Source organism: Eriocheir sinensis, unplaced genomic scaffold (genome assembly GCF_024679095.1).
Source record: "Eriocheir sinensis breed Jianghai 21 unplaced genomic scaffold, ASM2467909v1 Scaffold1, whole genome shotgun sequence".
Lineage (NCBI taxonomy): Eukaryota > Metazoa > Arthropoda > Malacostraca > Decapoda > Varunidae > Eriocheir > Eriocheir sinensis.
The window spans coordinates 1298149-1324052 of NW_026110295.1; the positions used below are offsets into that span (position 1 = coordinate 1298149).

General features: G+C 39.3%; 1 protein-coding gene and 1 long non-coding RNA gene across 2 annotated transcripts; both read left to right on the forward strand.

The window, feature by feature from the left end:
- The first annotated feature begins 1999 nt into the window (after nt 1-1999).
- LOC126988834 (uncharacterized) lies at nt 2000-10554 on the forward strand. The gene is made up of 7 exons (XM_050847253.1): nt 2000-2130; nt 4248-4340; nt 7296-7647; nt 7812-7946; nt 8545-8617; nt 10031-10210; nt 10348-10554. The coding sequence occupies exons 2-7, from the start codon at nt 4253-4255 to the stop codon at nt 10360-10362; spliced, it is 843 nt and encodes a 280-aa protein (XP_050703210.1). The 5' UTR covers nt 2000-2130; nt 4248-4252; the 3' UTR covers nt 10363-10554.
- Nucleotides 10555-10792: 238 nt separating this feature from the next.
- Nucleotides 10793-12665, forward strand: LOC126988835 (uncharacterized). The gene is made up of 3 exons (XR_007742570.1): nt 10793-10960; nt 12032-12114; nt 12459-12665. It is a non-coding gene; the product is annotated as an uncharacterized LOC126988835 (long non-coding RNA).
- Nucleotides 12666-25904: the final 13239 nt, after the last annotated feature.

Consider the following 25904-nt stretch of genomic DNA (forward strand, 5'->3'; position numbering starts at 1 on the left):
TTATTTGTCACACGTGGTGCTGTAAGGTCATGGCAGACTGAATTAGCTATCCATACAGTAATCACTTGTCAAATTCTCTAAAGTAGACAACAAGCAACTCTCGGCTAGATGCCACGTGTCACGAGACTGTTTATTTTGTAACAAACACCACCCAAAAAAAATGGAGTTTGAGTATAAGTAAATATTTTCTAATGGCCTAATGGTTATGAGAGGAGTACTCTGATATACGTTCCATGCTCTTTTCTTAGTCTCAAAATGCAGTGTAATGTTGCCGTTTCTCGGCCACTTCTCGGCTTTCCCATAGCCGACGCCCACGGGTTAATATCCGCAGTGACCTCCAGTCTTCTGCCGGCAATATACATCCACACCACTCTGGGCTGAGGTCCTCATTTAGAAGATATCACTTTCGTGGGCTGAAGTGATTCTCTCTCTGCCTTTCAAGCCGCTGTATAGAGAGGGAACGGAACTCTTATCCTGCCGCCTCTGGTCTCGTCTTGAGCTGTGCTACGTTACATCTGTGCTACTGTCACGACCCCACACCAGGTGATATTTAACCTTGTTCTATTTAACCTCCCCACAGTGTTGGCCTAAAGGCTGTGTTGTTGCTATACTTGAACTACTATGGTGAGGATTACTAGACGGTTACATCACTGTTACGTGTTTGGGGGAATTCATTAATGATGTTTGTTACACCTTTGTGGTGAATGTGTGCACAGTGTTTCCTCGGTTGTCCTGATTGACTTCCGTGTATAGGACTCCACACCAGGTAAGTCTAACCTATTCTATCATTCCTCTCCCGTGATTATTCGTGCTCTTTTCTTAGCTGCCTGTAATGTGATTACTATTTAGGTATTATCATTTGTGTGGAGAGGATGCTAGACGGTTAGATTACTGTACGTGTTGGAGGAGTTATGTCAGTGTTATTAACTTGTTATTTAATAAACCTAATGTTAAGTTAGCAAGTGTTTGCCTTCCCACTCCTGAGATACCTATCATTTTATATCCTGAACCTTCGGCATTGGAGGCGAACGTAGTTCTTGCAATCTCTAAGCCTTTACACTACTTGTAGCTGTATTTGATTATTTAACATGTGAAATTTTAATGTTGTCTTTCTCACAGGCGGTAAATGAAACCGGTTCACAGGTATGGACTTCCATAGTGAAAAGTCGCGTCTGAGCAGCGACAAGTCAACCCTAGGGAGCTGGATGACTCTGACGCGGATAAAAGCTATGATGTTGGAGTGGATTGCAAGTCCCTTAAACGGCAGCATGGGTCATTGTACTCGTCAGAGGAAGAGGCCTTATTAGCTTTTACAAAAGACCTCAACAAACGCAAGAAAAAAAGGGAAGAGGATCCGAAGCCAGGCTGAAGTCACTGGACTGATGAACCTGCACAGCCCACACCAGCTATAGAAAGCCCTGAAGGTACGGGCTGTTCTCTCAACGGTAATAATTTGACATTGGTAAATATGTTCGTTAACTGGGTTCTTACATGGGACTCTTTCCTTACATAAGCTTCTGCTCTAGTAGAGGTGAGCTTCTCAGAGGACATTGCAGAGGACACTGCAGCCTCAGCGAAGGACAGTACAACAGCCTCTTCAGATTAAAATGTAGAACAACACTGTAAAAATTGGAGGGTATTGAAAGGGTATAACTAGTTGTGTATGGTATAATTTTCAGTGAAATACCCCTAACTTCAACAATACCCTTCTTAACCACGAGGAAGGGTATTTAAAATCAAGAATAGACCCTCTATGAGACATAGCAATAAATATGTGTGGAGGCTTTTTTATTTTAGGCTATGAATTTCAATGTTACTCTTTATTAAATTTCAGCATTTGTACACTGAGTATATACTGCGACAAAAGACACGATAAAAACGTATTGTTTTCGAGATATCGATAGATTTGAGAAGAGACATTATCATGCGCTGCAGTACTTGGCAGGAGCTGCATGCATAATTGCCAAAGGTCGCTTGAACAGTCCATCGCCCCGGTCGCAGAGCTAGGAGCGCGGGAAGCCAGTGCCACCACCCATCAGTGCTAGTGTCGGAGTGTTGTGGAGTGCCTCATCATTATTTTCGTTTTACAAGCCTACTGACACAGGATTTCATCAATATCAACTATACCAGGTAAGGATAACTGCTTGTGCTTGTCTACATAAACGTAAGAGGAAGGTCCCTGGGTAAAGGAGTTAGAGAAAGGACAGGTTAATTTGTGCAGTATACAGAAGTCAGGAGGAATTCAAGTGATGAGCTGTGAGGGGGAAAGGAAAAAGGGAGTTATCATTATTATATGTTGTGTGTTTGAGAGAGAGAGAGAGAGAGAGAGAGAGAGAGAGAGTGTGTGTGTGTGGCAGCCTGGCTGGTCCGTTACGGGTTTAGTACCAGTACGACTCTCATGGAGGCGTCCTCTAGCCTACCTCTACGGGGCAGTCTCTGCTCAGGTAAGAGTACTTCTTTAAACTGCTAGCATGAGCGTACTGGGTCTTTTTTTCGGCTCAAAACTTTTGGTGGTGGCCAGCCCACTTGGAGAAAGGTCCGGGGGAAAGGGGTAGGGAACTTCAGTAGTGTTGCCACCTGTCCCTTAAAATACGGAACCGTTCCGTATTGAAGCGTGAAATGCTGCGTTCCTTATTGAACCAATACGGAACGCCATTTGTTCCGTATTTGCCTGTATGAATAGTCAAGCAAATTAAATAAATTAATAAGTCATCGTGACCAAATATTAAAACAAATACATAACCAGTTCACAAAAATATATGAGTTTGTTAGGGGTTTGTCGCGCCACCCGCGGCCCGTGCGTTACGGGAACAGTACACGTAATATCTCGCACCGCCTCCACGGTCCATCACCAACAGCATAAGTAATGGCTATATTTATGATCCATTCATATTCCAGGTAGTTACTGTTTTCTCCAAATGAGTTTTCTTTTTTTCTTTAATTAAGGGAAATATATTTTTCAGTGTCTCATTCTTTAGAATTTATACAAACATGTAGTTTCAAAAATATATTACTGATAACTTGACTCATGAACGTATTTTCCAATATATCCTCACATTTAGTCAAGATATCCTTGAATTCCTCCTAATACAGGGTTCTTATGGAAGAGCTTATCTTCAAGCCTTGTCAATATGATTGACTTTCTACCCGCCATCACTGTTCCAACCTCAGATAATGCGTTCCGTATTTTTAGGAGGTGGAGGTGGCAACCCTATGGGAAGGGACAGGTTAATTGGTGCAATAAGCCAGGAGGAGAGTGATGAGCTGTGAGGGGGGAAGGAGAAAAAGGAGAGAATTATTATCATTGTATGCTGAGAGAGAGAGAGAGAGAGAGAGAGAGAGAGTGTATGAGGCAGGTCCGTTACACGTTCAGTACCAGTCAGGGGCAACTCAACTTTGATGACAGCCTCGACCGGACTATCAGTGAGCATTTAGTCTCTGCTCTGCTCTGTTTCACTACACTCGTCTATTGCTATTATAGTGTTATGGTCAGTTCATTATTATATGCTGTGTGTATGAGAGAGAGAGAGAGAGAGAGAGAGAGAGAGAGAGAGAGAGAGGTCAGGAGGTCAATTGTTTTACTACGAAGCGGGGGTGGCTCTATGTCTGTGTGGTGTGTGTGTGTGTGTGTGTGTGTGTGTGTGTGTGTGTGTGTGTGTGTGTGTGTAATCCACCTCATGGTCTACTGTTCATACCAGCCAGACGTTCCCCTACAGAAAGACCACAGTTCATCTTTCCGATTTGGGGAAGGCCTGAGACCACTCACACACAGCACACAGGGAAAGCAAGGACACAACTCCTTGACTCACATTTCGTACCTACTCACTGATAGATAAACGGGGGCTACACGTGAAAGGACACACACACACACACTCACACACACACACACATACACACAGTCGGTAGAACGCCTGACTCTTATTCACGTGGTCTCGAGTTCTAGCCTTCTTGGACATCAGCACATTTTTCTGGTTGATACCGGAGTATTACTCTCCCTCCTTGAGCAAGGGGGAGGGGGTGTGTTGTCTGTGGGTCTCAGCGTTACCCGAAAATGGGAAATAACGAGCTCCAAGCTCACTCGGTAAGGGTAAAGCAGCTGGCGACCGCAAGTCCATCGCGTGATCAAGACCATGGGTGAATTGCACACACACACACACACACACACACACACACACACACACACACAGCTTGCTGTAGCTTGTTATTAGAATTTAGAAACACAATATTCATATGTGACTGTATTACAGAAGTAATGGTGTCGGTGTCGACCTGGGGCACTGCTGAAGTTAGTGACTGGCTAACAAGAATAGGACTACACAACTATGTTCAAGTTTTTATAGGTAAGGCCTTGATATTTGAATTTTAGAAAAATAAATAGAAAAAATTCCTAAATATTAGAAGAAATCACTGCTGCTGAAGTTGTTGGAACTTAATATAGTAGTAAAGGAATCTGGAACTTACCCATCATCACTAAAATTTATGTGATATGCACTAAGTAAAAATACAGCTATCAAAGCAATTATACAAATCTCAAGACCTCTATTGTGTCAAGAAACCCAAAGTAATTATTTTTATTCGCAGGGAATTTTATCATTTCTAAGATTTTTTTTCATATTTGGAAGTCGTGGTCATGCTTGTTATTAACTTTCCTTATTTCAGGTCTGTAGAGGAGCATAATGCCTAAAGTCAAAGCCCATCCACTTCCTTGTCCATTTTGTAAAGTACCAACTTATAATTTCAGCCAGTATACAAAACACTTGCAGATATATCATGAGCATGAAAACAAATTTAAAATCAGCTGTCATGATTCAGACTGCAAGAAAACATTTACAAGGGTGTTTCCTTATATAATTCATAATAAAAGGAATCATGCAACAAAAGAATTCCTTGACTATGCAGCAGAAGTTTCACACTCAGAGAAAATAAACAATACTGGGAAAACAGAATGTGAACATATCGAAGTAAATAATCCAACTGAAAGCAAACGTGGTGAAGATCAAGAGAGCGTTAAAGAGGAGTTTACAATGCATTTTGCAAAGTATTTACTCCGTTTAAAAGAAAGACACATGCTACCCGACAATGTTCAAAGGTCGCTCATTTCGAGCTAGAATTTTTTCTGAACTTTTCAGATAATATATACAAGAAAATAATAGATCAGTGTTTCTTAGAAGAAAATGGAAGTTACCCCAAAAATTCCCAAACTTACAAAGCTTTGAAGACTCAGGGACCATTGTTTGATGAGGAAATAAATGCAGTCAACAGTAAGTTCAAACTGAGAAGCTATATTGCAGCAAACTTTCCTTATGTAAGTCCACAAGCTTTTTATTTATCTGTTCATGACAGAGCGTCCATATATCATTATGTACCAGTAATAGAGATGCTGAAAGCAGTGCTCTCAAGAATAGATGTACAAAAGCAAATACAACAAAATGAACATAGCTATCATCACCCTAATGTGTTATATGACACTTGTGATGGTGAGTGCAGTAATACTGTTGACTGCTTATCAAACCCCATCAAACTTCACATGTATATTGATGAATTTGAGATTTGCAATCCAATTGGTTCAAAGCGAGGGAGTATAAATTGACAGCATTGTATTTTTCAATTGGAAATCTGCACAAATTTTTTAGAAATAAAGAGGACACCATATTTTTATGCCTACTGGTTAGGCATAAATTCTTGAAATTATATGATCCTACGTACCAAAAACTTTTTCAACCTTTAATAACAGACTTACAAACTCTACAAAATGGCACTGAGTATGATGCAGGCTTCAAGAAACTTAAATTTACAGCCGTGCTAGAGTTCATGTTGGGAGACAATTTGTCGTCCCATGCTGTGGCTGGATTTCAGACAAATTTTAATTCAGGCTCATTCTGTAGGTTTTGTTCTATAAGATATTCTGAGTTCAGGAACACATTATGCATATCTAAATTAAGAGAAAGGAATAGTGTTGCCTATGCTCATCAAATAAAGTTCATTGATAAAAATGCAGCAGATGCAGCTATATATGGCATTAAGCATAGGTGTGCTCTGTCTCAACTGAACTATTTTACAGTTCCTGAATCATTTCCCTCAGATATAATGCATGACTGTCTTGAAGGAATAATTCCCCTAACTGTTCAACTTGTTCTCAAAGAACTTTATAAGGAAAATCTTGTTACAGTGAAGGGTTTGAATGAATCCCTCCTTCAAACACGGGTTCCTGTGAGTGATAAGCCTAATTTCTTTAATGACAATTTTTTTAGTGGAAATGGCAAGATTGTGGGTAAGGCTTCACAGAAATTAGAGTTGTTTCTAGTTTTGCCCCAGCTTGTTGATCTTTCCTCTGTGGGTAATTCTGCAGCATGGGATGTTTACATAGCACTGAGGAAATGTATGGATTTTATATTAAGTCCAGTTGTTGAAAAAGATCATCTGCCTCATTTAGCGGCCTTATTGAATCATATATCCTGAAATTCAAGAGCACATTTGGTCATAGCAGTTTAATACCTAAACATCATTTTATGATGCACTTCCCCTCACAGATAGAGAAGTTTGGACCACTGAGAAATTTGTGGTGTATGAGGTTTGAGGCTAAGCACCAATATTTCAAAAAGCTTATTGCAAATACTAGGAATTTCAAGAATGTCACTCATACACTGACTGAACGGCATCAGATGAGAGTAGCTCACGCACTTGCATCATCAATTTTTTTGCATGAGGGGAAGGAACCGCAATCTGCAGTCATTAGCGTTGATGTAAACAGCTTGCCACAGTCTTTAAAATTAGCTCTTCAAGATAAGATTGGTAAACCACTGTCCAACATTAATACTGTAAAATGCTTGAAAGTTGATGGCGTAAGTTACAACACAAATTCAAGTGCTTGCTATATACTGGACTGCAATGATGAAACTCCTTGTTTTGCACAAGTCAAACACATAGTGCTAGTGGAAAAGGAATGGTATTTTTGTCTCAAATTACTGTTGCCCAAGAAATATAATGAAATTGCTCATGCATATGAAGTTGAACTTCACGCAGGTTGGATTATTGTACTCCCCGAGTCTTTACTTGACAGTCACATGCACAGAACTTACAGAAAAGACAAGGTGACTTATGCTTATTCAACATTTTATGTCACCAAGTACCTTAAAGCTGCAAATTAAGATTATGAAGCGCAAAGTTTCTTACGAGTCCTTTTTTTAGCTTCTTAATTGCTTTATTTAATTAAAAAGTTACATATATATATGTTTGGTTCAGTCTTATTAACTCAGAATGTGACTCCTTCTCTTATTTGATTTATATCTAACTAGACAATGAAATGGAAGGGCAAGACATTATAGACATCAACGAGAAGATGATAGGGAAGCTGATTCCTCCAGTGGGAAAACAACTTCTCTTCTTTCGGGAGCAGGCTACTTTGAAGGACCCAACTAGTCTTTCAGTGCTGGATACCCAACCTAAAGGTGGAAGAACGTCACAGCCAACTCATGACGCAGTGGAAGCAAGAGCAAGTACTCCAGTGAGCAGTATATGTGGAGAGCCATCGTTATCATCTCTAACAGACACTTTACTGTCTGATGAGGAGGAAGTGTCTCAGCCACCTTCCACAGTTATCAATGACGAGACCTCTGGTGACCTTTGGAATGATTTGCAGAATTACAAGTGAGCTGCTGATGTTCATGTCAGGGTGTAATTTCTGTATCTGCCAAGTGTTCATGTCACCATCAATGCTAGATTCTTGAAGACTTTTTTTAGTCCGCCAAGCCATATTAATTAACAGAGGAGTCTTCTCTAAATCTTACCTTTGGTTATTTATGACATTTCAGACTGCCTCTTTTTCCGCCATGCGTAAAGACCCTCTTACAAACAAGAAAAAGTCCACAAGATTACCTGCCTGGAACTTCAAACAGAAGAAGAATCATTGAGGTCCTTACATGTGACCTACAAAAGAGGAATATCCTGTAAGTACACACTTTTCGGTGCATTTTTCACAATTTTAATTGTCTCTAAAACACACACATCAATCACTAATGAGAGCATACATGTAGGGTGTGTGTGTGTGTGTGTGTGTGTGTGTGTGTGTGTGTGTGTGTGTGTGTACATATATATATATATATATATAGAGAGAGAGAGAGAGAGAGATAGATAGAGATAGATACACACACACACACACACACACACACACACACACACACACACATATATATATATAGAGAGAGAGAGAGAGAGAGAGAGAGAGAGAGACTAAAGGCCGGTCTACACTATCAGTGGGCACCTGTGGTTTTGGAGTATGGTAACGGCGAGTACCTGGAAAATGATAGTGTAGACGCGAACAACTGAAGCACCATCCCTGACCGCTCGGAGAGTTTCTGCCATGCTTCACCACCATCCCTCGAAACTGATGAGTTGCGTGCTCCAGCACCACAGGTGCCCACTGATTGTGTAGATCGGCCTTTAGATGTTGCTCAGTTGAATATTATAGTTTATAACCTGCATTCTTTTACAAGAGATATATATATAGTACATTCACACTATAAGTACCCCCTTATCTCCATCCAGGACACCTTCAAAACAGGGATACACCAACCTACTAGATGCCCTGTTTAGTGAATATCCACACATTGGAGACCCAGTAAGAATGCATGTTTTTATTAATTTGATGTGCATTTCGCCTGTGTAATCCATGTTCTTATTATTTAATTAGAACACATATAACTCTAAATTTAATGGTTAAACGTAAATAAATGAGTGGCCGTACTAATTTTTTTTTGTCACTTGCATCAGTGAACGTGTCGTCATGTATGGGCTGTTTGACCGCCAAAAAAGTAACAATCATGCATCTTGCATGACTAATTTGCACTATTCCACAGACACCCAAATCAACAGGAACTGCAGTTATCAAGGAACGATGCTGCAGAACGCTTAACCTCAGACCTTTCTATCATTTCCGACTGGGGAATGAGGAACTTAGTTTTCTTCAATGCCTCAAAAACTCAATTTCTTCATCTACCTACTCGACAAAATCTTCCACACAACTTTCCCCTATTCTTCAGTAACACACAGCTGTCTCCCTCACCCATACTAAACAGCCTTGGTCTATCCTTTACCCCAAAACTCAACTGGAATTTTCATATCTCATCTCTTGCTAAGACAGCTTCCTCGAGGTTAGGCGTTCTGTATCGTCTTCAGCCGTTTTTCTCCCCCAATCAACTGCTTTCAATATACAGGTGCCTTGTCCGCCCTTGTATGGCGTATGCAGGCCATGTGTAGGGAGGTTCAACACACACAGCTCTTTTGGACAGAGTGGATTCAAAGGCTTTCCGTCTCATTAGATCCCCTCCTCTTATTACCTGTCTTCTACCTCTCAAATCTCGCCGCGATGTTGCCTCTCTCTCAATTTTCTATCGCTATTTTCATGCTAAATGCTCTTCTGGACTTTCTAACTACATACCTCCCCGTCTCCCAGGGCCGGGCCTCGCTGTACACTTCTTTCTTTACAAGCTCACTCCTATACTGTCCAGACCCCTTATGCAAGAGTGAACCAGAACCACAAACATTTATCTGTTACTAAGCCGCGCGGTGTTTTAAGGCATGGTAACTGCATATTATTTTTATTATGTCATATTGCACTGTATACATAAAGCCGCTTATCGTCATTTTCATACTTCACACCCATTAAAAACTTAACATGTTAACTCCCACATATTTAATTTGTTGGATATTTCACATTTGTTTATTTTATTTTTTCTCATTTAGTTCCGCCTCCATATTGTGGAGAAATGCCATCACCAAAATAGAAAACATATTAAACATTAAAATCAATTAAACCATAAAGATAAAGTATCTGACACTTTGCTGAACGTTTCACTAATAAATAGACTATTCATGATTCATGAAGGTACAAGGTGAATTTACCAAGCCATAAGATAAAGTTTTGATGTTTTTCTTTTGAGATGCTTTACTTCATAGGTAGGCCTCCCGTGCGCGGAACTACTAATTATACCGTAGTTATTTTGCAATACTTTTGTAATGTGTCTTTCAACAGAAATGTTGGAGGATGTCCCTTCGTACCAAGATGAAAAACATTCGAGTGCCACTAACATCACACAACACTGTGAAAATTCTTAAAGAAAAATTTGGCTGTCCAGTAACAGGAGGTCGGAAAAGTACGGCATTGTCAGAAAAGGAAGAAGTTCAACCACGCAAGAAAAGGCAAAAGCTCAAGGTGTGGATTAAGAATTTTATCTTCTTAGTATTGTTTGCATAGTTATGACACCGGCTGCATATGTGCTTGCTGATGATGATGACGATATGTCTTAGAACTATCACTGAAGTTTTTCTGATAAAGTTATTTTTTTCCAGGTTGATTTGGAGTGACATGAAGATGATGAGGTGACTACACGCGCCCACATAGATGCACTGAATGCAGAATTGAGAAAAGGGTCACCTGATCTTGCAGTGATTGCTGTAAAAATGGACAGAACATTTGTCTACCGTTGGAAAAGGATCAACGATCAACGTTTGTCAGTGGCTGACATCATCTCAGAGTTTCCAGCCCTGAGGCGAAGAAATTTTGTGAGTTTTCAAAATCTTTGTTGTCTTTTTTCGATGTTAAGGGTTGTGCTATATGACGAGCTATGTTATTATCTGTCGCTGATGAATTCATTATTATTTATGAATAATTTTTATAACATATTTCAGTGAAAGCATCAGACATTTTATTCATATATATGGTGCAGAGGCCATGCACTTAACGACAAAAAAATACTATGTTTTTAACACCAAGATGTTTCAGCTTGCAGGGAAGCTGAACGACATGGTATTTTGAAGCCCCTTGAAAACTCTTACCTCCAACTCCATACATCACTACTTGAGTTGATGAAGTATACCAAGTCCCGTTGCAAAGGTTACAAAGAGTACTTCTCAAAATACCAAGAGGACTTGGACAGCAGTCTGAATGAAGATAAAAGAATCGGTAAATATTTATTTCTTTCTTTAAAGGTGAACGTGATAACAATAGTCATTATTTTTAAAGATAAAGGTGATAATTTTATTTGTCATTAATAGGTGGTCAGTAGAATTATGTCACAATCACGTCAAAAAAATTATCTTTATATACTTGGTTATAGTGCCCAGACATACTAGTCGTAACTACTTTATCAAAGTTTTCTTTTTATTCTTTCGTTGAGTGTTTTTATTTCTATTGTGTCGGGAACTTTTTCCCAGTTGGGATACCACGAGTTAGTGTCTCCAGCTGTCCCTTCTCAGGCACTCCCTTTCAGCATATTCCGTTCCTTGCCTGCTCTCTCTCTCTCTCTCTCTCTCTCTCTCTCTCTCTCTCTCTCTCTCTCTCTCTCTCTCTCTCTCTCTCTCTCTCTCTCTCTCAAGTTATCCTTATTCATTATTATCACGTGTCCATACCATCTCGACGAGCTTCACTTAACCCTTTCAACCACTTGATAATCTCCCACTGATGTTCCACTAGTAAGAAAAATCCACTTTCTGCTGTGACCTCTTACCTTTTTTTGAATAATAAGGTTTAATGATTCATGGTAAATATGTTTGCAGTTGGCTTAGATAGTTTTTTAGTCATTGTTCTATTACCACCCATGACCTACACAAGAATACACAAGGATGAAAGGAGACTACAAGTTGCCGGTCGGCCTATATATACACATGACGGCTCCTAATGGTGAATCATTCATCATATTCCCATCCATAAATTTATCTAATCTCCACTTGGACTTCAGCTGTGTTCAAAAGATTTAAATTGCTACTGTTTTTAGTTAGTTTACATCACTCATCAACCGCCCTATTGTAAACCAAGCTGAACCTATTTCCTAGCTGAGCCCAAAACTATCTAGGATATACCAATTACAACGTGTCCTAACATCTGTTTTTATTATCAGAACTTTATATTCTCTATTAATGCCCGTAACACACAGTAAAATTTATTCAAACACTCAGCCCCTTTAAAACTATCACAAAACCTCTTTTACCGTTTACCATTTAGTATTATTGTATTTATTTACGATTAACTTCACAGAATGTGGCCTGCAGTTTGCTGTGCAACTTCTGCCATCGCTTTTTAGAGAGGATGCGACGTATCTACTCGCTGATTCGAATGAGGTAATTTACTGTATTTTTATACATTGTATTTATGGTATGCAACTATTACTAAGAATATATTTCATCAGCTGCCTTAAAATAAAAAATTCTCCTGCTATTTCTGTGCATGTGATGTCAACAGAACGTATCATACGGCAATGGCTTTTTCCGACAAAAACGAATTCTGCTAAGTCAGAAAAGGATCGAAGATTATATTTGTTTTCTCCTACTGGGCATTGTGCCAGTATAGGTGGCAAACAAGTTCATTAATTTCATAGTTGCTATTATACTTAAGTGACTCGCTAAACAAACTTTTCCCGCTCTCTTTGGTTCAGTCGTTTGACATAGATGGTCCTTCTTTCCAGAATATCAAATCTCCAGCTCCAGTTCTTACCTGTGAAGGAGGCGAATACCAGCTTCACATCAACGGGGCACCTCTTCTGGCAACAAAATCATCAAAGTTTACAAATGCTTTGGAAGCTCTGTTTCAGTCATATTGGGTATTTTCGTTGGAATACCCGAAGGAAATAGAAAAGACGTTACTGTTCTTAGAGTCATACATATTTCAACACAATACACTACCTGCATGTGTCTCTACTTGGGCAAAAAAGATTGGTATGAAGTTATAATTTTCTTCACTAACTTATAAAAGACTGAATTTACTTTATCAATGCCATACATGACTGATAATTGGCGTTATTTTTTATTTTATTTTTTATTTTTTTTAAAGATAACCAAGTGCCATAGGAACAGGGTCAGGGATGTGTCAGAGGGCATGAGAGAAATTCACTTTCTTTTCGGTATCCAATATCAAACCTTTAACACTGCCCGACAGAAATCCTTTGTGTTTCAAAGTTTTCTACATATGTTATTGCAAATTTACTAAAAGAACTCTTCTTTCAATAGTAATTAAGCATGTAACTTGTCTTACTCACTGTTGTCTATTTTATGGTTTTTAGAATAGCAAATTTATTTCAAGGACATGTTCTTTTCAGAGTAATTAAGAATATCATATTTTTTTCTTTTATTTAGAAGCTCTACGTTTAAAGACAAAGAACACTTTGCTTTACATTTTTGTCATGCTCAGCCGCAAATGTAGAACTTATCTCTCATTGGCTCATATAGGTTAAATAAATGCTATGTGGTTATATGGCATTGATTTTCACGTATAAATTTGTTTTCATGAAAATGATATGTAAGAAGGGAAAAAAATTATATATATATATATATATATATATATATATATATATATATATATATATATATATATATATATATATATATATATATATATATATATATATATATATATATATATATATATATATATATATATATATATATATATATATATATATATATATATATATATATATATATATATATATATATATATATATATATATATATATATATATATATATATATATATATATATATATATATATATATATATATATATATATATATATATATATATATATATATATATATATATATATATATATTATATATATATATAATTTTATATGTATATATGTATATATATATATATATATATATATATATATATATATATATATATATATATATATATATATATATATATATATATATATATATATATATATATATATATATATATATATATATATATATATATATATATATATATATATATATATATATATATATATATATATATATATATATATATATATATATATATATATATATATATATATATATATATGTATATGTGTACAACTTTAATCTATTTTCTATATTTTATGCCTTATAATTATACTTATAAACGTCTGTAGAAATTATAATAAACTTTTCAACTGAAGTCCTCTTGTGATACCTAATCTGTAGCCATATATAAGGGTATAATGGATTAAGGTACGATGGTATATATATAGCCTAGAATACCCTGCAGCAGGGTATCTTTTGCCTTGGATATACCCCGATGTAAAGGTATTGTAAATATATGTTATACCCTTCATAGGGGTATTGTGTTAAGGGTATATCACATTTCTAAAATACCCCAATAGGGTCTACTATTTCGAACACCAGATATACCCTATGTCTACCCTTTTTATACCTTTAATTTTTTACAGTGAACCTGAATCTGCCCAAAAAATAAGTCAAAAGGAAATAACTATATATAATTATTCAGCCACCGACGGCTTGGAGCCGGAGGAAATTATGAGAAAGGGACAACTGAACCTTACCAAGCGGCGGAAGGTGCAGGGAGCTTTTGCCACTTACGGTAGGGTTCCAGCCCTGACATAAATTAAGGAACATTTCAAGATTGAAGTTACCTTTCATAAAGAAGAAATAAATAAATTAGAGATCCAAGAGAGAGAGAGAGAAGTTGCGACTAGCTGAAAAGTTCTAGGAGTCCGTCAAAACTGAACAAGCCGACAGGCTCAAGGCGCTTGTTGTACGGCATGGACTACGCGCAAGAACAGCTCCTCGCAGCAGACGACAGTGAGTATAGAATTTTGTCAACGAATCGATCTGCTTATAAATGTGCTAAAGTTAATGCATACATAAGAATGTACTCATAAACTAATTGCCGTTTATATATTTCAGACACCCGTGTACAATGACAGGATGCAGCGGAAGAAGTATCAACATTAGACGGCACATTAGTCAGTGCCATAGATACTTGACGGTAGACGAGCAAGCAAAGCCCATCTGCAGGTATAAGAACTTACAACATGTCAAGTCAATGAGCACCAAAAAACCTTCAACCAAAAAACCTACAGGTGCAACTGTCAAAAAGTACCCAGAATGGGAATGTAGTCTGTGTGATAAGAGGGTGGAACGGTTGGATATACATGTAGAAAAAGTTCACCGGCTTCAAAGAAAATCACAGGACTTCATCAAAGTAATGCGGCAATCTCTGGTACTACCAGATGAAGTTGAGAAAATACAGCCGGTGAAAGTGGCAGCAGGAACAATGGTAATTACACTGAATGATGGAGTAAAGGCGTTTCTCCTACACTTTGAAGATTACTTGAAGAATAATTGTTATCTGATTGACAGCTCCAGGCGGGCGCATGTGCGGATGGTGAACGACGTTCTCACCCACCAAATCAACTATGAGGTCCTGACAACTCTCAACGGCCCAGCGATTTGCAAGTTGTTTGATAATATGGATATAACTGAACCTCCTCTGGGATTCCTAGAATCAAAGAATGTATTGAATGTGAACACCATTCGTAATTTTCTCGAAACTTGCCAGCGAGCGGTAGATTGCCTCGCCTTGTCCGACCTAGAAATATATCAAACAGATGACCAATAAAACAGCGACTACAAAACGCATCAAAGTAATGAGAGGTATGTAAACCTATCTATGTGTTGTTTGCATATCTTTGCTATATTTATCTGTTTGTAATACATATTGGTAAATATATAATTTTATCCCCCAGTAAAACTACGGAAGGAGGAAACAATTGAAATGGGCAAAGCTAGACGCCAAAAAGAGAGGGAAAATGTGACGCTGAAAGTCATAGGAAGGATCATGACCTCAGCCTACGTCAACAACACGTTAGACATTGCCAGGCAATATCTTACCGATCCTGCCTCCAGACCCGCGACTATGACAGACATCACCAGCCTGAGAGACGTCCTCATCACCACGATGATGATTAAAAATCTCAGGCGCCCAATGGAATTTGCAGAATTTGCGCTGGCGGAGTACCTGGAGATGAAAGAGAGGAAGGACCCAAAGACTGGTGTTGCAGATTACATTGTGCAGATTGCACGACACAAAACTGCAACACAAGGTATGTACTGCTGTGGTTTATATCATAGAGTATCAAATGGTGTTGGAAGACCTGAAAAAAAATATATCCTCATGAGGGTATAACCTAGTGTTTTCTTCCAGGTCCCGCACTCATTTTTATGAATCAAGCTGAGCGGCAGACACATGAGCCTCATGTAATTTACTACCAGCCACAGGTAACAACCTGCACTTCTCCCAAGTGCTATATATTCCCAAACCGAATACAGATGACCGGTACTTCCTGCTGCTCGAAGTTGGCTTTCTCAAACTTGAGCCGAATTATCTGTAAAGTAGCGCTTAAAGCCGCAGCAGGGAGTAAGATAACTTCCCGCATATGGCGCCGGTCCCAAATTTCACCACTGTGGGAGAAAAATCAGGATCCAACTGGGAGGCACAAAGTGGCCACTCAGTTTTGCCATTCTCTGGAAAAGGCCACAAGCTACTAAGGGCAGAGCGACAAGATAGAGCCCGGGAAGAATGTGGTGAGCACCCTCACGGCACTCAGGGTCAAAGCTGTTGCCACCGACACCGAGACCGGTGTAACTCATCCCACTACGTAAGTAATCTGCTCTTTGATCACGTATTTAACTTTAAGATTCGAAAACAATTGGTCAATAATCATACTGATTTTACCCATACGTAATGTTCTATTTAATTTTATATCTAGAGCTCCAGCTGGCGATGAGGAGCCGCAAGAGCAACGCCTTGTGCTCTCTGTGATGCTCGCAAACCCTTCAGACAAGGCTGACAATGAGGAGGGCCGCTCTAGGGAGACAGAGAGTTTCCTGGTGCCCGATGCCCCATCTAAACCACAAGGGAAGCAAGCTGATGTCAGTGAGGAAGAGTAAGTAGAAGCAACTTATGTAAAGCGGGTATCATGAACATAGCTGTGTGTAATGAACAAAGCTACGTGCAGTTGTTCAGGCCTAGGAGAAGTCTCATTTTCAGAAGTGTCGTGTCATCTAGAAGCGACTTTCCAGATAATGTCAGCGTGATGACATCCTTGGGAACCACCACTATGTTCTCTGTACTCCATATTGACACTGAGGATATGGCAGAGGCAATGCCATTAGACACCGCCAAAAAGTTCAAAGACATTACATGCGCTATGAAGACGTGTAATAGGAGTAAGAGACCGGATTCCGTGATGGTACTGTGGGAGGAGGTTCGATAATACATGGTCGAAAGGGACTCCCGCTACGCCCCCTGGTCGGCTGAAAACCTTAGATACAAACATAAATATATCAAAAGTGCAAAGGCGTCCCTGAAAAAAATGTAACCTCCCACAAGGTCAAAAGGGAACTGTAGTCTATATTTGAGTATAGGCATAAGTTGATTTGTTTAAGGTATTAGTCTGGATTAAGTGTGTAAAGTTAAAAAAAAAATATTGTTTGCATATAAAAATGTTAAAATAATAGTAACGTGTGCCTCATGTAACCTCCTACAAGGACCAATGTGTACTAGAGCCTAGATTTAGGTGTAGCCATGATAATGTGTTAGGTTAACCTAATTGTTTAATAAATATAGCATAATATATTTGTTTCTCTTTCCTCATTGTCCATTCTCTTAATTCATCTCATCTCATCATCATGCTAACCAAACTTTTCTATCTACAGGGACTGGCACGGCTCTGGGGCTTTTTCCCACCTTGTGTGTAGCTCGATATATGGAAAATATATTCTGTAACCCTGTAACCTTCGGGGAGTTTTAGCCACAAGGATGCTTACCAGTTAGCAGCCCCGCTTATTTTGACGATCCCTGTGCTGGGCTAAACAGCGCAGGGGTACGTCTTACGAGTCAAACCTTTCTCTCGACAGGCTTCTTTCCCCACCAAAGCAAGGGGCGCCCTGTATCTTCAGCTCTTTGGAGTTTGAAGAAAACTAATGATGTGTGTAAGTGTATCAAATAATCTTCCAAATAAGGCTTGTGGTTCCGTCACGCAACCTGATGAAGTACACCTCAACCACGAGCCTTGTACACTCTTTGTGTATCACTTGCTAAAACATTCTCGGTTTTCATGGCCATCCTTATCACATGAAGGGACGGCCACACTACCTAAAAATGAATGCGCTGGCGGCCAACGCGATTCAACACAATGGAACTCGTGCTTGCTACTTAGGCAAGCATGATATGTTCTCTAAAAAACTTAGTGATGAGACTTTTCCGAAAATTTATCACTCGTACAGAGACCGAAAAGCCACAAAATGGGGCGTAGGTAATGATATTGAGTATCACATTATCCTCCTTATAAAGCATTTGAATTGTTCATTTTAGCAACAGAGGGAAACAAGGAGGGCAGGAGGGTCAGGAAAAGTACCTACCCGTAATACACATACCCTTACACACATTGGGGTATAAAACTATAAATGTAAAAAATGTGGAAAATGTTCACCCAGAAGAGTACCATTGATGCACACACCCTTACACACATTACTGTAGAAAACAAAGAGTATAAGGAGCGTGGGAATGCATCCGGAAGAGTATTTACCCTAAGTACACCTACACACATTGGGGTAGAAAACTATGAATGTAATAAAATGTGGGAAAACATTCACCCAGAAGAATACCCTTGAGGCACACTCCCTTACACTCACTACTATAAAGAACAATGAGCGTGGGAATGCATCCAAAGAGTATTTACCCTACGTACATACACAAAATATTCATGAATAAGCCGAGATTTCATGCTAACATGATCGGAGCGTTACGGAATAACAATTATACCTCCAAATAACTTCTAACTCCGCCTCTTGGTAAAAAATATTGTTGAAGACTAAAGGCAGCTTCATCCGCTTTCAAACTGATCCAGAATATAATGACGTTGACGTTAACTCTTAACATGAGCCCACAGGGCTGATGTTAAGAATCGATAGACTATAGCGTGGTAATATATAGATAACAAAAGATTCTTATATGGATTTAAGGCTTAGGTTTCAATGTGTAAATATGTAGGGAGAGAGAGAGAAGCCATTAACCTAATATATAATTTTAAGATTTGCCACGTAGGCAACAAACCCTTGTTCATTATTGATAGAATTATAATCATTAATCATATAATATCCTATACTTTAATATAATACGTGCTTCCTTTTAGGAGTAAGTACTAAATAAAATCTGAAATTCAAAAGATATACTCTCTCTCTCTCTCTCTCTCTCTCTCTCTCTCTCTCTCGCTCTCTCCCATGGCGTGAACCGTTACGACCCTCCCCCTCCCCTCCCCGCCTCCCCTCCCCAAACACACACACACACACACACACACACACAGAGAGAGAGAGTATATCTTTCGAATTTCAGATTTTATTTAGTACTTAATCATAAAAGGAAGCACGTATTATATTAAAGTATAGGATATTATATGCTTAATTATTATAATTCTATAAATAATGAAAAAGGGTTGGTTGCCTACGTGGCAAATCTTAAAATTATATATTAGGGTTAATGGCCTCTCTCTCTCTCTGTATATATATATATATATCTATATATATATATATATATATATATATATATATATATATATATATATATATATATATATATATATATATATATATATATATATATATAAATTCCTCTCTCTCTCTCTCTCTCTCTCTCTCTCTCTCTCTCTATTTATTTTTTTTTCTCTCTCTCTCTCTCTCTCTCTCTCTCTCTCTCTCTCTCTCTCTCTCTCTCTCTCTCTCTCTCTCTCTCTCTCTCCATACCAATATCTATGTGGGTAATATGATACGCCATAGATATGCGCATTAACAGACTGTAAGCATATATAGACTGTAACCTAGATGCGCCCGCGAAAACGTGGTTCCTAGCTACAGCCTCGGCATAATCTGTCTGTATGAGTTTCCCTTACGAACTACACTCCATAGGAAGTATGCATCATAAAAAATGAACATGCGAACCACAATGGGGTGATGATTATCATAATTGTATAGTCAAATGTTTCACATGAGCGACAATACACAGCAAAATTACTATGGTAGGAATATGAATAGGTAGGATAGTAGGAGTAGGTAGGAAGACACCTACCGAACGGGCGTGAGCTACTCCCGGTGAGGATATATGGGAAGCGAGGAGGGTGCTGAAGCCCTTCAAAGACCCTTCCCATGTCCTCACTAACCGTTTCCCTATTGTCTCATCAACACCAGAGAGCAGTTCAGCATGCTCTCTAAAGACAGTTCCTCTCTCTTTCTACACCACACTACATTCACACAACACACACACCTTTTCCCAAAATTCAATTCAAAATGGCCTGGGGGGGGGGACCATAAATTCCCCCAGGGAGAACTCCCCTTCTGGCTGCCGACTTGAGAGGTATCCTGATAACTCCTCGAAACTCCTTCTTATCAATTTCTGCAACATTCGCGGTCTTCGTTCTAATTTTCATTCTGAGAAACACCATCTCTCCTCCTCTAAACCTCACCTTCTCTTCCTCACCGAAACACAGGTTTCTGAGGTTACTGACAGCAACCTCTATTCTGTTCCCTCCTAATATCTCTATCCTAAATTTCAATCCAAAGCTGGATGTTGCGCCTACGTGCGCAACGACATCACTTGCTCTCGTGCCCACGACCTTGACTCTTCTGAATGTTCCACCATCTGGCTAAGACTTCATTGTCATTCTAATACTAAATACATCTGTGCTGTTTACCTCTCACGTAACTCTACTAACTATGTAAATTTTTTTGACTATTTTAACTCTAAAGTGGAGCACATCTTGACTCACTCTCCCTTTGCTGAAATCTCCATCTTGGGAGATTTTAATGTTCACCTCCAACTTTGGCTTTCATCCTCTTTCACTGACCATCCTGGTGAACAAGCCTACAACTTTGCTCTCCTCAACGACCTAGAGCAGTTGGTTCAGCACCCTACTCGTATTCCCGACCGTCTTGGAGACAGGCCCAACATTCTAGACCTCTTCCTTACTTCTAATCCTTCTGCTTACTCTGTCAAACTGTTCTCTCCGTTGGGTTTGTAGTGACCCTCTAAATCTCTCCGTTTTCTCTACATTCATCTCTTTAGTCTGCCCTTTAACTCACCACGTTCTCTTTCTCTTCCGCCTTCTATTACACACACACCTATCTCATCCTCCATATTTCATCAAGTCGTGGGTCACTACATCATACACATATATCAAATCATCACGTATATTATAATAAACTCACCGACATGCATAATAACACCAAATCACCAACCGTGTACATAATAGTGTATATCAACCTATGTAAATATTATTTACCAGTTATAAAAACATTGATATGCCCATAAATAAATATCCTCTCCAATGGAGTCACCACTAGTTAATAGTTGTTTCTTTTTTTAACCTACAAGGCGGCTTTAACGGACCCAAACGGCGTTGTACCAGCTACACCGTATGCTGCCTCGAACACACACAAACAGAAATGTTTGGTTTCGCTGTGGCAACCTAGAGCTGCCGCTACAGGTTCCTCGATCACAACCTTATTTCTGTATCCTGTCATATCGCTCCCATGCATCCTCTGGACCCACTGAAGAGGCGATGCTTCTGGCATTTTGCTTCAGCTCGGCAGGACGATCTCAGGATGTACTTTTCCGATTTCCCGAGGAATGATTATTGCTTCCAGGAAGAGACCCTCTGTTTGTTCCCAGCGTATCACAGAGTTGATTGTCTCTGGAATGGAGCATACATTCCACGTTCTTTCTCTCCTCATGCTAAAAGTCTTGGTTTAATCAAGCTTGTTCTCGTGCTATTAAATATAGAGGCAGCTCACAAAGGTTCAGAGCCTTGGAACTCCCTTATATACCTTTACATTTCAGTCCGTAATCGTGCCAAATCTATTCTCCGACTTACCAATACGTCTTTTATCAATATAAAATGTCAACACCTTGCTTCTTTTAATTCTACCCGTGACTCCTGGCATCTAGCCAAAAAATATCTCCCCTAGTTTCACTTCTTCCTCTTTCCCTCCTCTCCTTAACCCTGACGGCAGCACCGTCTCATCTATCTCTAGGCTGAACTCTTCGCTCAAACTTTCTGTAAGAACTCGACCCTGGACGATTCTGGGCATATTCCTCCTACTCATCCCCCCTCTGACTCCTTTATGCCTGTTATTAAGATTCTTCCAAATTATGTTTGCTATGCCCTCTCTGGCCTCAATTCTGAGAAGGCTTATGGACGTGATGGAGTGCCTCCTATTGTCCTTAAAAACTGTGCTTCCGTGCTGACACCCTGCCTGTTCAAACTGTTTCGTCTCTGCATATCAACATCTACCTTTCCTTCCTGCTGGAAGTATGCCTTTGTACAACCTGTGCCTAAGAAGGGTGACCGTTCCAATCCCTCAAAATACCGCCTATAGCTTTACTTTCCTGTCTATATAAAGCTTTTGAATCAATCCTTCGCCGGAAGATTCAAAAGCACCTTTCCACGTCTAATCTTCTATCTGATCGCCAGTATGGATTCCGCAAGGGGCGTTCTATTGGTGATCTTCTTGCTCTCTTAACTGACTCTTGGTCATCCTCTCTTAGCCATTTCGGTGAAACATTCTCTGTTGCGCTAGACATATCAGCCTTCGATAGAGTCTGGCACCAGTCTTCTTTCTAAACTGCCCTCTTTCGGATTCTATCCCTCTCTCTGTTCCTTTATCTCCAGTTTCCTTTCCGGCCGTTATATATCTGCGGTGCTGGACGGTCACTGATCTTCCCCTAAACCTGTCAACAGTGGCGTTCCACAGGGCTCTGTCCTATCACCCACTTTCTTCCTGTTATTCATAACAAACTGTCCTGTCCACTCATACGCCGACGACTCCCTCTGCATTATTCAACTTCTTTCAATAGAAGGCCATCCCAACAGGAAGTAAACGACTCAAGACTGGAGGCTGCAGGGCAGCAACCTCAGACCTTGCTATCATTTCCGAGTGGGGCAGAAGGAACCTCGTGTCCTTCAATGCCTCAAAAAATCACCACCTATTAACTCGACACAATCTTACAAACACCTATCCCCTATTCTTCGACAACACTCAGCTGTCACCATCTTCAACACTAAACATCCTCGGTCTATCCTTAACTCAAAATCTCAACTAGAAACTTCACATCTCCTCTCTCACGAAATCAGCTTCCTCGAGGTTGGGCGTTCTGTATCGTGTCCGCCAGTTATTTTCCCCCGCGCAGTTGCTATCCAAACACAGGGGCCTTGTCCGCCCTCGTATGGAGTATGCATCTCATGTGTGGGGGGGCTCCACTCACACAGCTCTTCTGGACAGAGTGGAGGCTATGGCTCTTCGTCTCATCAGCTCTCCTCCTCATACTGATAGTCTTTTACCTCTTAAATTCCGCCGCAATGTTGCCTCTCTTTCTATCTTCTATCGATATTTCTACGCTGACTGCTTTTCTGATCTTGCAAACTGCATGCCTCCCCGTCCGCGGCCCCGCTACTACGACTTTCTACTCACGCTCATCCCTATACTGTCCAAACCCTTATGCAAGAGTTAACCAGCATCTTCACTCTTTCATCCCACACGCTGGTAAACTCTGGAACAATCTTCCTTCATCTGTTTCCTCCTGCCTACGACTTGAACTCTTTCAGGAGGAGGGTATCAGGACACCTCTGCTCCCGAAATTGACCTTTATTTCAGCCACTTCTTTGATTCTTTTTGGAGCAGCAGTAGCAGGCTTTTTTATTATTGTTTCCTTTTGTGCCCTTGAGGTGTCTCCTTTGTTGTAAAAAATAATGTATATATATATATATATATATATATATATATATATATATATATATATATATATATATATATATATATATATATATATATATATATATATATATATATATATATATATATATATATATATATATACTCTAATAATTATATTAAACTCACAACATTAATTCATTATTTTTGAAGGATTTAATATCTTACTCACATGGTAACTTACCTGAGTGTGGTCAGATGACTGGCGGATTTAGTGACTGTTATTTGTGGCACATGAATGATTTTTTATTGCCGAGTGAGTTGCAGTTTGTTACCTGTCCTCTTCCTTGCGAACTGTCTTCTGTTATGTAGCAAGGCTGCAAACCTACAACTTCGCTGTCTCTGATCTCAAAAATTATTATCAAAAAAAAACATCCCAGCTTGCAAAAACTTATTGCATATGTTGAATTTTGCCCAATAAATGTTTATTTTCGTGTTTCGTGGCATTGTTAGTTGCTAGTTTTCCTTTGTGTCTTTGCGTGGTGCCATTGCCACCTTGCCTTCATGTATTGGTGATGACACAATGATGTCTTGTTAGCAAAAAAAAGAAGAAAAAAAGTAGCTTTAACATGTTCATACCTTGAACCACTTTGCGTATGTTCATGGGCGATCTACTTTTTGCGTCTCCTCACATTTTTATTTTTAAATCGACACGGAGAAGTACCCCTCGCTACATGGGCTCGTTTTCCTGTTCCTGAGAGTTGATAGACAATCAGAAAAATAAGTACCCCTCACTCCTGCAGCTGCTTTTCTCCCTGAGCTATCAAGTGACGAAATTATTGTCAAGTGTGCCGTAAGTATGTATCCAGGCAGGGGTGAAGAGCATTGTGTGGAAGCAATTTTCTTCCATCACATCAACAGGAGGCCTAAATGCAACATTGCGGAAGGACAGAGTCAGGGTCTCAAGGAAACACCTCAAACTTGCGCACACATTTATAGAAGTGGCACAATTCTGTGTTTGCGCAACTGAACAAGACCTCAAATAGCCGCTGATGATACTGAGGTGGAGTTGATCAGCAAGCTCCCATATAACGCCATTTATCGTTACTGCAACATTAGGAGATACTGATATGTTTTCTTTATATTGCTGCCAGTGCTTATTGTAGCGATACTGACATTCTTTGATTAGATAGTTGGTCTTCAAGAAGACAGCATGTAGGCAATCTTATGCCACTTTCAGCTGTTTTATATATTACATACCTGTATTTTTTGTTTCATGTCTTGTATTGCTTTATGCAGATGCTGTATATGCTCTATATATTTTTTATGGAGTAACAGGAAATCATATGAAAATACATAATTCATATGTACGTTATATATAAACACGGTAGAGAGTAAAATTAATGCAGATATATTCTAATTCCATACTTTTATTGGCTTTCATTGAATAACAGAAGCGATGAAATGTAACAAAACAACAACACTCACAAAGAGGCCAGAAAAACTGTAAACTACTCATAGTACTGAAAGCACAATGTAAGACCAACTGCATTAACAGACATGTGTTAGGGATAATTTGTTGAAAAGGCATGTAAAGTAACGAGGTGAAAGTACCACCTGTGAGAGGCTATAACTCCTCCCTCCTCGTTGGCTCCTTGCTTCACTATTTATCATATTTCATATGTTCGTTCAGCGCCAGTAGAGTTTCATTTCATTTTGACTAAATAGTCGAAGCTGAACCTCTTTTACTGCCTCGCCTCAGCAGTTTAAGGCAGTCCCTTCAGGAACCACCGTAGTGAACACATCGCTGGGTAACTTGCTTGTAAGCAAGCCTGTGGACTGAACTGACTCCGGGGCACGCTTAGTGCCTCGTGATTGTGTCCGACTGTACATCAGTCTGTGCCATTCAGAGCTTTTCGGCTTGGCCGATCAGCGCTTAGGCTCCGTTTAGTAGCGCTTTGGTAACGTGAATGTAACGTCGAGCCGGTATCGGACACTGAGATTTGTGTTTAATTCTAAATACTATTTGCGAGTGTAGTATTTCCTTTGCTTGCTGTTTTGTGCTTTAGTGTTCGTTTTCACAGTGTCATGCGGGAGTACCGTGACTTATAACTTGGTGTGTGTGACTACTGGGCACTGGAGTTACATTTAGTGTTTGTTTGTGTTGTGTCTTTTTGGTGGTGTTAACTTCCGTTGCTGCATTGTAACTATTGTGTCGGGCTATAATTATTTCTACGTGTTTTGTTTTACTAACACCGGTAGTCTGCTGCGGTGTAGGATATTTCTTGTTTTGTTGCAGACATATCAGCCCTGTTATCTTTTCTTAAGTTGTGGCATTGTTATTGGGTGCAATA

Coding starts and splice junctions, on each gene's coding strand:
- LOC126988834 (XM_050847253.1), top strand. CDS start 4,253: ATGGTGTCGGTGTCGACCTGGGGCACTGCTGAAGTTAGTGACTGGCTA. Junction 7,648..7,811: donor AATGATTTGCAGAATTACAA/GTGAGCTGCTGA, acceptor ATGACATTTCAG/ACTGCCTCTTTTTCCGCCAT. Junction 8,618..10,030: donor ATCCACACATTGGAGACCCA/GTAAGAATGCAT, acceptor GTCTTTCAACAG/AAATGTTGGAGGATGTCCCT.